This window comes from Pyxicephalus adspersus, chromosome 7 (genome assembly GCF_032062135.1).
Source record: "Pyxicephalus adspersus chromosome 7, UCB_Pads_2.0, whole genome shotgun sequence".
NCBI classification, from domain to species: Eukaryota; Metazoa; Chordata; class Amphibia; order Anura; family Pyxicephalidae; genus Pyxicephalus; species Pyxicephalus adspersus.
This window is the reverse complement of record NC_092864.1, coordinates 68906445-68921820: the sequence shown is the minus strand read 5'-3', so window position 1 is coordinate 68921820 and position 15376 is coordinate 68906445. Positions and strand designations below refer to the sequence as shown.

Sequence of the window (15376 nt, the reverse complement as noted above, 5' to 3'; positions counted from 1 at the left end):
ATCTCCACTATCACCCTGTTGTATTTGACCATACTTTTGTCATTACTTCAACGATACCAGGATTTCTCTGGAGATGCAGTTGTACTGGAGCAGGAGAAATGCATGTATGGTGTCTGTACTTGCAACTCTACAGAAGTGCAAGTATATTGTTCTGAAAATGGGAAATGCAGCTCTTCTACTCTTTATTATTCACATGCATCCAGCTTCACTGGTCTCTTTAGCTTCCTCGTGGAATTTACTTAATAAGCAACCAAGCATCCATTGTTTCTACATGTCTAGACGGAGAAGAGTGCGCCTTAATCTGTGAGCAGTGCATAGAGGACCCAGCAGTTTATGCTATGCTTGCAACTGACATTGCTGGAAGTGACAATATGGTAACAGTGCCTGCACCACCGAGACAAAGGGCCTGATTTATTAAAGCTCTCAAAGGATGCAGAGAATACACTTTTATCAGTGAAACTGGGTAATCAAGAAAACCTGGAATAGATTTGCTATTTGCTTGCAAATGTTTGGAATCCTGGACCAGATCCATTCCAGGTTTGCTGGATCACCCAGCTTCACTGATGAAAGTGTATTCTCTCCAGCCTTGGAGAGCTTTCTTATATCAGACCCAAAGTCCTTGTTTTATCAAGCATGTTGCGTTGGGATCAACTGGATACAAAGCTTACTGTACTATAAAGTTACTGGAGACATCCCAGCCTCATGTCTGGATTTCATCATATCTTAAACCCAAACTATGGATCTGGACAGATTCAAAATATATTTCGATGAGATTAAAGAAGGGCTGAGGGCTCCTGGAGAATGCACTGGGTTCATGTGCAGTGTGTGGAAATTGCAACAACCGCTTTTACTGCCATGTGCTGCTGAGCCAGTGCACCATCAATTCCACAATATATACATTATACATAAACATACACAAATCCGAATACTTAGAGATGATCTCATGAAGCTCTGTCCTGCAACCTCTAGTGTGCAGAGCCTGATGCTGCTGTGTCTTGAGCATATATGAGTGCTGCAGATCTACGGTGCAGTTCTCAGAGTAAATGGAAGGTTTTGGAAGGTAAATGTAGGTTTTTGTGGCCCCCTAGAACTGCGAGGGCCCTAAGCAATTTCCCCACCCTAAACTCCAGCCCTGTAAATGATTGCATGCATACAGAAAATAACAAGGACCTTTCACAAAGCTTAAAAATTACATAAACAGCCTTATATTACCATTCATGCAATGTCAACAGAACTAGTGATGTAAAATAGAGACAAGTGGGATAGGATGGAAGAGAGAGAAACATGGCCGGCACAGGTGGGCCTGTATAGGATTATAATAGAAGAGTTTCTCTCAATTTTTTGCTTCCTTTGTGCCTGACACACAAAAAATGTGTATGCCTATCTTCGGCTGGTTTTTATTCTATTTATATTATTTTATTCTAGAAAACTTGAGGAAAACTTTTAGGAAATATTAGGAAAACTTGGAAATTTAAATTTTCATAGATTTTTAGGAGGAAGATATTTAAGCAGTTACTACTAAAGATATATTTACATCTCTACTTATATACAGCATGTACTATTACTGCTTTTATGTTAAGGGTGCCTATCTTATGCACTTGGGTGCTAACAACATGCATGCTTCATATTGTCTAGGGGGAATACATTTGGCTCCGGATAAGGAAGGGATTCTTCACTGTAAGGTCTGTGAAAATGTGGAATCGGCTCCCTCAGGAAGTAGTTTCAGCAACTACTATACATTGCTTTAAGAAAAAGCTGGATGGTTTCTAGAAGCACAGAATATAACTGGGGATTAAAGCTTTAAAGTAAAGATAACAGAGACTGCTGATCCAGGGAACATCCGATTGCCTCGTGGAATCGGAATATGTTTATTTCCCTAGTGGTTGAACTTGATGGACTTCTGTCTTTTGCTATGGCATGACTATCTATCTTTGCGATGTGCGACACCACAGGAGTTACCGTTGATTATCAAGGTATCATTTGTAGTAGGTATTGTTATTATTCTGTAGACATTTGGTTGACAACTGAATTTAAAAAATTACTGATATTCTGTGTTTCTGTATAATTTATTTTCTTAATAGAATAATGCCCTAATTACCATGAGAATTCAGGTCATAAACGGTTTCATTATTTTGCCTTTTTATTTATTTTATTTGGATTTTTAACTTTGGTTATATTCATGAAAGTTTGAATACTCATTATCACCCATGCTTAGTTTCTTACTGTTTGAAAAGGTGTTTTGTACATGCAGGTACGTGATGCAGAGGGTATTGGAGAGGTCTCAGATGTGAGATTGGAATACATTTGACCAACAAAAGTAGATACATGACATTATTTTACCACTAAAATTATCTCTATATTTTTAAGTGCAGTTCAGTAAAGGTTTATTTATATTTTGTAACTTTTAATATGTGTTACAAGTTGTTAATATTAGCATAATATGTTTATAATAGGCTCTGCTTATAAAATAGTCAGATATTCCCTCACACATTCCAAAGTGGGAATCTTCCAGGTCCATGTATTTCAAAGGCAGTAATTGATTCCTACCAGGGAATGTTTAAGGGAATTTCAGATTCCCTGTTTTATAAATAGAGCCCAATATATATAGTATATTATGTTTTTAATGTGGAAGTATTATTATATAATGCTTTACTTTACATTAAACACTGAAACCACATGTTACTTTAAAAGCCACATTTGTGACTATTTATGAAAGGATTACACAAACTGACACATGAAATGCAGAAAGTAATTACTGGTTTTTATTTTGAGCAAAAATATATTGCTACATTTTAAATATTCTTGAACACAGCTGCAGTCTTGATGTTGAATACTTCACAGGGATGTTGACTGTCATAGCTTAATTCTTTTATCTGGGGTAGTTCAGTGATATCCCTTGGCCAGGGCATCGCCAATAGCACAAAATGCTGTCTGGAAAGCACATTGTACTTCTGGGGTGAATTCTTGATGGAAGTGTGCAGCCAGGGTAACAATCAGCACATCCCCAAAACGCTGAAATAGAATACAGGTGTTTAATCTTCTATATGCATTTTATCATCCAGAAATGTATTTCATTCATCTGACAAGAGTAAATAATTGTTGGTTGCTTTCACTGGTTTAATTCACTAATCCTATTACTATTTTACTTATTCTATAAATTATATTTAATTATCAAAAAAGATATGTGCAACATATTTACTAGGTATATTTAGTTCAAAATTAGTATGCATTTTTCATGAGTGTTAGAAAAATATATTTAATGAGTTGCTGTTTACTTACATAAAAGTTAGCTGGATCCACATGAAGTTTTTCAGAGTGGTACTGACTCAGCTTGGCATAGTGTCCCTTGAGGTTGTCCAAGTGCTTCAAGCCTTCTCCAATAGAATTTAACACTTTCTCACCATGAGCAAGCACCTTGGCATTGTGGCAGATGGCTTCAGCAGAGCCCAAGTTGCCAAAAGTGGCGAAGTACCTTTGGGTCCATGGGTACACAACAAGAAGCCTGAAAAGAAAAAAAAAACATTTTCAAGCTATGCTCATATATGCCTTAAGTAAAAGCTGTTAAAATTATGTTTTATTTTATGAATATTTCCTATAGGAACACAAAAGGAGTTTGGTATAAAGAAATATAAACTATGGAACCTATCCACAAAAATAAAGTATGTTAAAGTATTTTAAATGAATTGCTATTGAATACCTGACAAGAGCTTCTCCACCTATTTTTTTGGCATCAATTTTACCAAAGAAGGCAACAACAATTTCCTGGTAGCCCATGGTAGATGCTGTAGATGTGCTTGTTGAGCTTCTGAGTAAAAAACCTGGTGCTTTCCACTGTGATTCTCTGAGTTTATATATGTTACAAATGGCCCTTCCTATTTCTATTCTGTTTATCTATTGGATAGAGCAAAACACGCTTATCTGGCAACTCCCATCCTTCATCTTGCAACCATCCCTCCCAAATGTAATTTATATTAAAATAATAACCATAACAAAAATAAATATACCTTATTATATTAAAGGTATTTTTTTAAGCACAAACCACATGAAAATACAGCTCACAGTGTGATTTGACTGTATCTTAATATAATCTTGTAAGCTAAAGTAAAATATCTCAATAAACCTTATATAAATGTTAGTGTACACAATATTTTGCATCAAGCATTTTATTCACTCAAGCTCTTTGTATTAACTGTTTTCAGGAATGTACAACAATTGTTTTGTTTTAAATGGTATCACATGTAAAAGAACATAGCTTTTAAATTTATTATTGAAGTTTTACTCAGTTTTATACGTTTTGTTATGCTTTATATAGAGTGTAATGGTACACAATGAAGCTGATTGCCTAAAAGGGCTGAGAATCTTCACACTCTAAATTGGGGTAATATTTACTTTATTATATAATCCTGAAAAAATTAAGTTTACATATTTCATCTGCATACAGGTGATTATTCAAGTAAACAGGAATTTTCCTTCTATGTGATTATTTGGATAATTGGAGTCATTATTCACGCAGTCTATGATGAGATGATATATATTTTTACAGTAAATCAGCTTCATCTCTTTTGTCTTTCTGACCTAAAATTATAGGGGCACATTCATAGCTCATTGAAACTAAAGAAGTGAACTATTGTTAATTAAAACACGGGCACATGCTTTTTCACCTACAATGAATGCTTGGTGAATTGCATGTTTATTGATTTTTAAATAACTCTGTAAAAATTGCCCCTTGCCGAGAAGTCAGTTTATATTCACATTTCCTGCTGCCTGGGCTAATGTTCTCTGTTGAATTGAAGAGAAACTGAAGATCAGAGAATTTTTCAGATTCCAGCACTTCCAATATTTTATGACAAACTAATTTTGATCAACATAGTGTGATCAACAAATTATCTTGTCAGGTAAAAAACAATTAAATAGTAAAAAATGTTAATTTCTATAACCAGAAATTATACTACTCACAAAGACATTGGATTCTATTTATGTTTCTATTCCCAGAGCTTAGTAAATAGTTGTGTTTATTTTAGTCAGCTAATCATTATTTATAAAAAATTCTTGTATTTCTCTCACTCATTATTAGGTATTCAAAGTGAGCACTACCTTATTTTATAAGGTTCATGCTACAAAATGAACATTTGTTTATTGAAGACTTTTAACTCCTTTTGTAAATTATCCCAATAGGTTTTATCAGCATTTAAGATGCAGTATAAAACTTTGCAAAAGTTACAAATAAATGCGCAGAACTAGAGAGAACTAGAGTTGTTCATATGCTACAACAGCTTTCCTCAAACCTTGTAACATGAAGGAATCCTTAAAATAACCATTAGGTTTTAGGAACGTCTCACCAGTAACTACTATAACCATAGCTATTAGTGTTAACAGCAAGTTGTGATAAAAGAAATAATAATAAATAAAATAAAAATATATATTATTATAAATAAATAACATTAAGGAATGTAGTAAATTATTGTTGAAATACTTGTAACAATATGTTCTGTTTAATGCTTGTTTGGTATGATAGTTCTGCTGAACATAAAGAATAAAAAGTATAAATATATGTGCATATGTATATTTATGTGCACTGAAATGATTAGTCCTTGCGTATGGAAGATAATGTGAAACACTGTTTATCAAACCTGCATAGCAGCCTGTGCCTTTTACACATGGAGAAAGTAACATAAAGATGTCATTAGGTACTAAGGGGTGCTTAGAGCATTCATTTGTGTTCACATTAATACATTGCTGCTCTATAATATATAATTTTCACAGACTGCATATGATAAAACATAAAATACCAAATATCTAAAAGTTTTCTTACAACTAACCCAGATATACTCAGTAGTCAAATGACTCTTTTTGTACTAAAGTTGGGAGAAGACAATTCCAAATCCCAAAATATTTTTAGACCCTTGATCCTTTTAAAATCCTATAAATCAGTAAGTTACAATCACTAAATATTCACTACAGGTGCGATGAATGACAACTGAATATCATAATAATTGCCTTATAAATAAGCCCCTAAGTGTGTTGTTCTTACACAGTAACCCTTAAGTTTGCTAAAAAGTTGTGCGAGGACTTGAAAGGTTATTGACTAAGTAGGTCAAGGCTTCATACATGAAATTTGAATGTTTGCCATTAGGAAATTGATGCCAAGGGGGCTGTTAAAGTCAATATGTAAGATATATTTCTGATATTTCTACTTGTTTAATCAAATATATTCTGCATGGAGAAGTCATCCAACTGAACTCTTATCCACAAGCTCATTACAAAATCAACAAATATATAACAAATTATTTCATTTGTTTGTAGAGTAATTTCAAAAATAAGTGGGCTGATAATGGTAAAAATACCTACAGTCACCAATGGTACATTTCAAGAATAAAAAAAGAACACTAAGCTGATGTATATTGTTATGTATAGGGTGGTTGTGGCAAATTGCATAGGAGATATTATGTGGGTATAGAGAATAAAAGCTTTAGGTAAAGCAGACTTTATTTGATGAAACAATAAAACACCAGGAGGTAGTATTATTTTACAAAAATGGCTGCAATGTCAAATGAACTAACTTCCTGGCTCTTGGTGGCTTTTTGTTTCTGCTCTAAATTACACCGTGCATGCGCCCTGTAGCTTAGGGCTCGGCTCTGTGTGGCTTTGCTGCACACAAAGGAAGTCACTTTGGGAAAATGTAACACCTGCGCATGTACAGGAGTTACATAACCCAAATAGTGTGGGGATCACCGTCTCCTTGGAGCTGGCGGGAAATATGGCGGTGCCAATGCCTGCTGCAATGACAACTCCTGAACCTGTCATCAATGCAGGGCAACAGCACACGTGCCATTTGGTTGGTTGCGAGCTTTTCCCATAATGGAATTTTGGAAGTCTATAGTCTATAATGGAATTGAAGTCTATGATCAGGCTGGTGGTTCTTGTAGAAATCAGGTTTTTCCTGCAATCATCCTGCAATAAGGCTTTACAACATTCGTCTAACGTCTAGTGTGATTTTGCGCCTATATATAATATAATTCCTTTTCTCTTAAAATTAGTCTCTGAGAAGTATATTGCAGAAGGATACAGAAAACATTATAAATTTATGTCAGGCTTTAAATGCTGTCTTTTTGCCCTTCACAAGGGTTTGCCTCACCTCCTATCCTACCAAGTAAAAGAAATGAATGGGAATCTTACTGGAAAGCCATACACAGCAATAGGTTTGACATAAGCTGCCATTCCTTCTGAAAATGTCACGAGGGTGTACATTTGCCCATAATGCTTACAATTAGTACTCACAAAACTAAAGTGACTTAAGTAAAAAAAAATGTTTGAGCAATAACAAGCAATAAGGCAGTCAGAAGCCCCCTCTAGAATAGCCCTAAAATCCCTGTACCCTTGTTTTTTTAAAAACATAATTTATTATTTTTTAGTAGAATGAAACATTTTTTAAATATCAGGTATGCTGTTTTATTCCTATTTTTTTATAAATACATTTCATTTTATATTATTTTCATTTACATTTCCACATGTTCACCTGTATAAGAACTAACAACATATATCCGTAAATAAACAAAATAACTGAAACTGTCTTAATAGGAAATCAATTTAAGGGTAAAGAGGACAACAGTGGATGCCCAAAATCGTCATATTTACTCCAAACAGGCACTTGCCAAGGTGTGGTGTGTTTAGGGTAGGCAGCAAATTGGAGGGTCTCCAAGTTTCCTTAGACTGGAACAGAAGAAAAAAGTAAAAGAAGGACCCATAAAGGAGAATGCTGAGTTTCAAATCTAATGTTTCCAAGGGTTCATCCAATGCATTTCAAGGGCTCATGTTCATCCAATGCATTTCAGGGGCTCAATCCTGCCTCTTCATCAGAGCTATAAAATCACTATTATTAATTTATTTCAAAAATTTACATTTTTGCAAAATTACCTGTTGCCTTATTAATAATAATTAACTAAGAGGGAATTTCAGCTTGCCCTAATAGGACACCAGATAATGAGGCTAACATTTATTTAATACTAAAATAAAAATGGCTTTGCATACACTTTGATGCCCTGGTTTGCACATTCATGCTCCCTTGTATTTATTTGGATACATCATTTTAAATGGCAGGATCCCAAATGGCCCTCTGGTTTATGGTTAAGTGTACAATGTCTGCCCAAGGTACCTAAATAATGTTTTTAGGGCATAGTTGATGCACCCAAGGTCTGCCGATAATTACATTTATACATTTGGATATTTTGATTTAACTGTTACTTATTTTACTTTCCAATTTATATGCAAAGCCTACAAAAACTTAAGATGTAGTTGGTTAAAACCTGTACTGATAGAAATATAAAGGCTAATGATGATCATTAGGGATAACTAAAATTCACAAATCTTAAACTGACTTACTTAAGACCTAGTTTAGCATTCCATAGGCCCCTCTGGATGACTGTTGCCCATTCTGTTCTTATAATCCACATTTGGTTAAGTATAACATAATTCTACAAATTATCATAAAGCAATAAAATTATGTGCTTACTAAACTTTTGAAAGGGAATTTAAAGGAAATGGTTATTAGAAAAGGAGTTCAAAATAAGGCTTTATTTAGTATATGAAGACAAATACAGCTGGAATTTAAAGATGTAATAATATACGACTGTTTTTTTTTAACAATGTGTATTGATACAGATATGCAGAAGAACAAAATACGAATATATCTTCGAATATGTTTTATATTTTTTGTTAGTGTAATTACTATAATATATAATATAATATATAATTGGGAATGTAATTACATACTTATTTAAAGTTGTATAAGATGGCCATACATCAAATAAACTGAAAATACCAAACACACCCCTACTGGAAATGTTGATAACATTTTAATGTGCAATGCTGATAAATTATTCTTAGTACTACACCCCTTTAGTGAAAACTGCATGTCATGAAAAACAGCTTGCTATGCCAATTTAAAAAAAAGGATGATGAATATTTGCTGAGTCAGATTATAATGACAACTGCTTGAAGAGATATCGTATAAGTATTTTCATATAATTTGTGTTATTAGAATTTTAGCTAGTCTGTATCCATTAATATTACATTAATTTATAGATGATTGCTACAATTAAATGCAGGTAGTATTAGTAATATTTTTGGGAGCAGGCTTACTGTTTTATACATGTAGTTCTGCCCTCTACCCTGAAAATGCTTCTTTTGTTGTACGCCTATAGTCTCTACATTGTTGTTTCATGTTATCTCACCCAGTATATTACTACTAATTGTTATATTTGTTCACCATTTGCCATTATTTTACATTTTACTCATATTGTTTACTGTTGGTATAGTATTTTATATTCCTGTTTTTATTTGCCAAAGAACAACAAATAAAGAATGCTATGAAAAAATATATTATTTGGAAGACTGAGAACAATATTACATCTATGTATAAATTTAAATCTATAAATATCAAAATTACATAGGCCTTTATGTAACAGTGGACACCAGCCAGCTAACTGATGGGTGAGGGCCAATTTACTTTATTAGTTTATTTGTAGTCATTAGCTGTGTTGTAATCATAAAGTAGATATACACCTATTTAATATAAATGATATAAAAACTTTTTTTTTATTTATTTTAAAAGGTCTAAAAGCCTTTTGTATATACATGTTGCTTCCAAAACTTTTCTGTGCTGGAGAATGTGTAGGAGAGATCTCAGCCATCTGTTCCTGTATTTTCTACCAATGAAATCAGTATTATACAAAATAATATTATATCACAGGCAAATAATGATTAAAAGTATGTGCAAATATTTATTTTTATTTTATTTTCTTTCTAGAGAAGACATGGAGAGTGGGCAAAAGAAATGTATTGTACATTTCTTCTCAACTGTTAAGATAGCAAAAAGTAAATATATATGTTTAAAGTATGTATACCCATCACAAGTACAGTAACTGCACAGCCACATAAAATCACCAACAATAGTAACACACAAATGTGTTAGCCATAATTTAATAAAAATAGACCTTATAACTTATCCATTCAAAAAAGTAATCGCTTTAAAGAGTAATATCCTATTTGCATGAACAAACTAACTAACAGACAGGTATATATGTATGTATATTATATATATATATATTTAAAATTATTATATATAGATATACATACACCTCCATCTCGTACTAAATTGGTATCTATTATGAAAGTTTTTCTTTCAAGACTTCTATCTCCTTACGATGTGGTCATATGATATGTGGCTCATTGCTCCATTTTTAAACTAGGGGCATTATTTCTAGGTCCCTTTTTTAATTGATGTTTATTTATTTAATTGGTTGTTTGTGACCCTTTCAGCCAAAACTCAATGTCGGTGGTTAGTTTGCTCTTGAAGCATTCCTCCAGTCTTCGCACAGGCTAAACAGTATGAACAAACCTCAGGATGTCTAATGCATTTTGTGGCAGGTATAAAAGACACAAATGAATGTCAACCTGTATTTATGACACATTTTGTGATGTGTTTTTCCAAGCTTTGTTACCTGGATTTTACTGGGTATCGGCCTTTTGCAGTCTCCTGTGGAGCAGAGCTGGGCCTGAGAAGGAAGGAAGGAGCACCAGTAGCCAACTGTGTACCATAAAGCAAAGAGCATGTTGATAGAACGGGAGAGCACAATGGCTAACAGAAAAGCCAATGAGACTGCTTCTTCCTTCACTGGTCCCTCACAGGGTGGGGAGGGAAAAGACCTGTTGCTGTTACCTTACTGCATCAGAAAAAAACAGATTTGCCCTGCCAGACATAACTGTGCTGCGTGTTAGATCTGTGCAAATGTCACTTCAGTGTTTTTTTTTATAAAAAGGCCTCTTTTGTGGTTTTCACATCATTATTTTTTTATTTTGCTCTTGGAGCTTCTGCATCTTTTAGAGGAAAGAAACAATTGTAGAAGCAATTTACACCCCAAGCCCATCACAATATATCCCCATTCAACAAACTCCTCTGTCCCCACAAATAAATAAATTGTTATTCTATTCTGCTGCTGATCAATTTTATACTTCTGTAATCTCTCCAGTATTTAAATTAAATAACGCACAGTTTGTTTTTTTCCACTAGTTTGGGCCTAGCTTCTACCTGTGCTCTTTGTCTAGTACACTGTCTAGTATATTACCTCTAAATATAAAGAAATAAATTCACAGCCAAATATGTGCAGCTAATATACACTGTTCCTAAGACTGTTAAATTTGTCTTTTTTGTAACACCAAGAACATCTTTGGAGCATCCGGCAAACATATTATCTGAATAATAAGTTTGTATTTAACACTCTCCCTCACAATAGTGCATATCATCAATGCTAGTACCCAAGTTCACAAGCAGTTTTTGCCAGTATTTTGCCTATTAGTTCTAAAAAATTTAAACATTGGACGAAGAAGTCCCCAATGGCAATACAAAACTTTCTGATCCTTGATAAAATAGTGAAAGTGTACTGGACCTTTACTAATATTAATATTATTATTAATATTATTAAGAATAAACAGGATATATATAGCGCCAACATATTACGCAGCGCTGTACATTAAATAGGGATTGCAAATGACAGACCTGATTTATTAAAGCTCTCCAAAATTGGAGAAGATTGTCATTAAATAAACCTGTGTGCTCCAGCAAACCTGGAAGGTATTTCCTAAACTTTGTTTGCTATTTGTTGGCAAATGTTTTCTGTCGTGGATCAGATTTATTCAAGGTTTGATGGATCACCCAGGTTCACCCAATATAGTTTATTTTCCTCAGCCTTCGACAACTTTGATAAATTAGGTCCTCGGTGAAAGCAAAACTTCAACAAATATTAAAACAGAACTAAAGAAAAAAATCACACTAGCCTTTACCACAGAGCCCCCGATCCCACCAGAGCCATTTGGGTTTTGCGCTGTCCAAAACCCACCTTCCTCCTGGTGCAGAGGAGTCTTCTTCCTTCTCTGGCTACGTCTCCCGATTTCGCACAGCTCTAGCGCAAAAATGCGACGTAGCCGCTGTAAATGGGAAAAAAGAGAGTTCAATCTCACTGTGTATGCATGAGATCAGCATCTTTTCCCATTCCCATTCCCTACGTTGGTAAACTAAAGTCAGAAAGGGTCTTAAAAAATTAATATTTGCTTTCAATAAAAGGGTTGTCTACCTTTTTATATAAAGTAAAATTTTTGGTGGACAGCTTTAGGGTTATATACAGTATTTTATACCCTATATAAAACATTCATCCATTAAAATGTTTTTTTTAATTATAAAATGAATCCAAACACTCCATGTAGTTGTGTGAAAAGATAAATACCCAGTTTTGCCGACTTGTATAATTCTTCAGGGCCAGAGCAAATTTTACATTTTCAATAATTTTTTTATTTGGTGATTTGTATTTTTTATTTTTATTTGTCATAATAAGAAAAAAAGGAAGTAATAAATTCACAGGTTTATTCAGTAATATCCCATAAAAGTATATACTATGTACTTTCTATGGAATTTCAGTTTTGACCATTGTTAATTTTTTTAGGTAGTTTTATTGTAAATAAAGAGTATACTTGTTTGTTCTGTATTTTTAACACATTTAAAATTAACACTAAGGATTCTTTTGATAAAACAGGGAATTTTGACACCCCCTCAAACATTCCCTGGTGGGAATCTTCTAGATTCATGTGTCCTAATGGCAATAATTGGAGAATGGGAATTACTGTCATGGGAATGTTTGGGGGAATGTCAGATTCCTTGTTTTATTAATAGAGCCCCAAATAATGTGCAAATTATATTTGCAAATAATTTTTCAAAAAAATAATACAAAAAAACATATAAAATAAGGTAAAACAAGAATGTACATAAAAAAATAGATAAATAATATCTACTGTGAGGAAGAAATTAGTCCTCAGAAGTCCTGCCATAAATTTACCATAATAAATACAGCAAGTGGTTGAAGGCACAATAAAGGAGAAGGATATAAAAAGACCAATGAATACCATACCATATCATGGTGCATCACTAGCTGTAAAGTTATGGAAATGACAAAGGTGACACTGTTTACCTCTCACCTACGGTTTGTCACCTATGAGATACTAACGTCACCTGGAAGAATGTGGTATCTTCTCCCATCTTTTTTATATTAATAATTTTAGGAGATTCTAACAATTTCGCAAAGAATTCTTGCTGGAACACAGTGAGCTAAACACTGTGACATCAGAAGATGACTTTATTGGGCTCGTGTATTGGAACCATAGGCTGTCCAGTCCAATGAAGATACCTACATTTTACTATATGTGTAATACTATTTTAGCCAAATCTTTACCGGGCTGCCTATATATGTCAGCACAGACATTGGGTAAAATCTTTACACAACCTATTATGTATAGTAAGCTTACAGTTGTATAAGATGTCATTTATTTTTGCTGTCATTGTTATTCTTTTGTTATCTTAATCTCCTCTCTTGTTGGTTTTCCTTTTTTTGTTTTCACTTCTTTTTTTATTGTTATTCTGCATTTGATAGAAAAAATTCATAAACATACAATTAGCATACAATTTAAAAAAAAAAAAAAGTTCTATAAAAAAAACATCTGAGCTGTACCGGCACATCAATACTGAAGCTCTATTATCATTTACACACATACTAATCTATCTATCTAAAGTTCTAAACTATGGTCAGCAGCAGTGAAGGACAGGATAGTATATATATATATATATATATATATATATATATTTATATAAATTCTATATAGTATATTTATATATAATATATATAAATATATAAAATTATATATATATATATATATATATACACATTTTTGGGTTTGAAAAGATACATTTTTGCAAAACTTATTACATATATTTTAACTTTCTTTTTAGTTTAATCATTCATGGCATGGAAGTCACACACAGCAGCTTTATAATACGTTTAATATTTCGCATTTCGTAAGTCAAAGAACACATATTTACAAAAACCTAGGGTACCTTTATTTATTTATTTACTAATTTAATAAAATATCTTTTATGCATATCCCCCAAAATAGGAATAAGTAGAAAAAATACAGATTGCATCACTAAAGCAATCTTAACATTGGGGTAAAAGAGCTCCAGCACTTTAAAGTTTTCCTATTTTTATTTTACGTGTTTTAATAAAATATGTTCTCATATGTGTATATATTTTAATAAAATATGTTCTCATAAATTCTCATTTGAATTAATAAATGCATTATTATTTTCATGGGATTACAGTACTGCAGGAAGTGTTAAAGTAGGGAATTGAATTGGTTCAGGAATATGGTATATAAATTAAATAATTTGTACAAGTTTTTCAATGTTATATTTTATTTCCAAGGTGACCTAGGGTGATGCTGAGTTGTATGGTTTGGTCTTGATCCAAGATGAATGGGTGTGGAAGTTAGGGGGTGGGAGAAGCTACTTAGCTTATCCAATAGATGAGAGTGATTTCCCCTGAACCCAGTACTCACAGTATATAAAAAGGAGGGGTATAACATACAAATGCATCAACAACATAATCAACCATGGCTCTCAACGCTGATGACAAAGCACACATCCAGGCCATTTGGCCAAGTGTAGCTAGCCATGCTGAGCAGTATGGAGCAGACGCTCTTTACAGGTATAATACCCTTATGCATATGTAGACTTATGTACATATTAGTATTAACTTTGTACAGTGTAAATATATGTGTTTCAGGACAGGTTGTTTTTAATTTGTTAGATATTTGTTTACCAGTTAATTTGTATAACTAATCTTTGTCATTGCCCATGCTAACTGGAACAAAAGAAAACTAAACTGCCAAACAGGCAGGTGAAATGCTTTATTTTACCTCTTGCTTTTAATGATCTTTTATAGGATGTTCCTTTGCCATCCTCAGACCAAGACTTACTTTCCCAATTTTGACTTTTCCGCAAACTCTGCCCAACTGAAGAATCAGGGAAAGAAGGTACTACATGCTCTGTCTGAAGTTGTCAAACATCTGGACCACGCTGAGGCCACATTGAGCCATCTGAGTGACCTCCATGCCTTTACCTTGAGGGTGGATCCTGGCAACTTTGCAGTAAGTAATAAGAATTAAATACTTCTGCATTACTTTAAAAGTAAATGTAAAGTTCCAAACATCACCATATTAAATTTCTATACACTAACCTTTTTATTTCTTTTTTTTTATAGCTTTTAAGCAATAATATCCTGGTTGTCATTGCTATGCACCACTCAGACAAATTTGACAGCCTCACCCATCAGGCCCTGGACAAGTTCATGAACTATGTTTCTGGCGTGCTGACTTCCAAGTACCGTTAAGGGATTTAGTCATCACCGGGAATAGAATGACACCACTTGACTATTTCATTCTACAAAAAACAGCTGAATGATATAATTAAAAAATAAAAGAATTATAGTATACTTTT

General features: G+C 33.3%; 2 protein-coding genes across 2 annotated transcripts; one reads left to right on the top strand and one right to left on the bottom strand.

Moving 5' to 3' along the window:
- Positions 1-2740: 2740 nt before the first annotated feature.
- Positions 2741-3856, bottom strand: LOC140335894 (hemoglobin subunit beta-like). The gene is made up of 3 exons (XM_072418895.1): positions 3698-3856; positions 3280-3502; positions 2741-3012 (listed from the first exon to the last, which is right to left on the bottom strand). Exons 1-3 carry the CDS (start codon positions 3772-3774, stop codon positions 2884-2886), a joined length of 429 nt encoding a protein of 142 aa, XP_072274996.1. The 5' UTR covers positions 3775-3856; the 3' UTR covers positions 2741-2883.
- A 10573-nt stretch (positions 3857-14429) lies between these two features.
- On the top strand, positions 14430-15376 carry LOC140335893 (hemoglobin subunit alpha-C-like). Its single transcript, XM_072418894.1, has 3 exons — positions 14430-14585; positions 14823-15027; positions 15141-15376. Exons 1-3 carry the CDS (start codon positions 14491-14493, stop codon positions 15267-15269), a joined length of 429 nt encoding a protein of 142 aa, XP_072274995.1. The 5' UTR covers positions 14430-14490; the 3' UTR covers positions 15270-15376.

What these genes read in the sequence shown, in the direction of transcription:
- LOC140335894 (XM_072418895.1), bottom strand. Translation starts at nt 3,774, where the DNA reads ATGGGCTACCAGGAAATTGTTGTTGCCTTCTTTGGTAAAATTGATGCC. An exon ending in GGTGGAGAAGCTCTTGTCAG is followed by an intron (nt 3,503 to 3,697) that starts GTATTCAATAGC and finishes TTTTCTTTTCAG; the next exon opens with GCTTCTTGTTGTGTACCCAT. An exon ending in TGGATCCAGCTAACTTTTAT is followed by an intron (nt 3,013 to 3,279) that starts GTAAGTAAACAG and finishes ATTCTATTTCAG; the next exon opens with CGTTTTGGGGATGTGCTGAT.
- LOC140335893 (XM_072418894.1), top strand. Translation starts at nt 14,491, where the DNA reads ATGGCTCTCAACGCTGATGACAAAGCACACATCCAGGCCATTTGGCCA. An exon ending in GGAGCAGACGCTCTTTACAG is followed by an intron (nt 14,586 to 14,822) that starts GTATAATACCCT and finishes GATCTTTTATAG; the next exon opens with GATGTTCCTTTGCCATCCTC. An exon ending in TGGATCCTGGCAACTTTGCA is followed by an intron (nt 15,028 to 15,140) that starts GTAAGTAATAAG and finishes TTTTTTTTATAG; the next exon opens with CTTTTAAGCAATAATATCCT.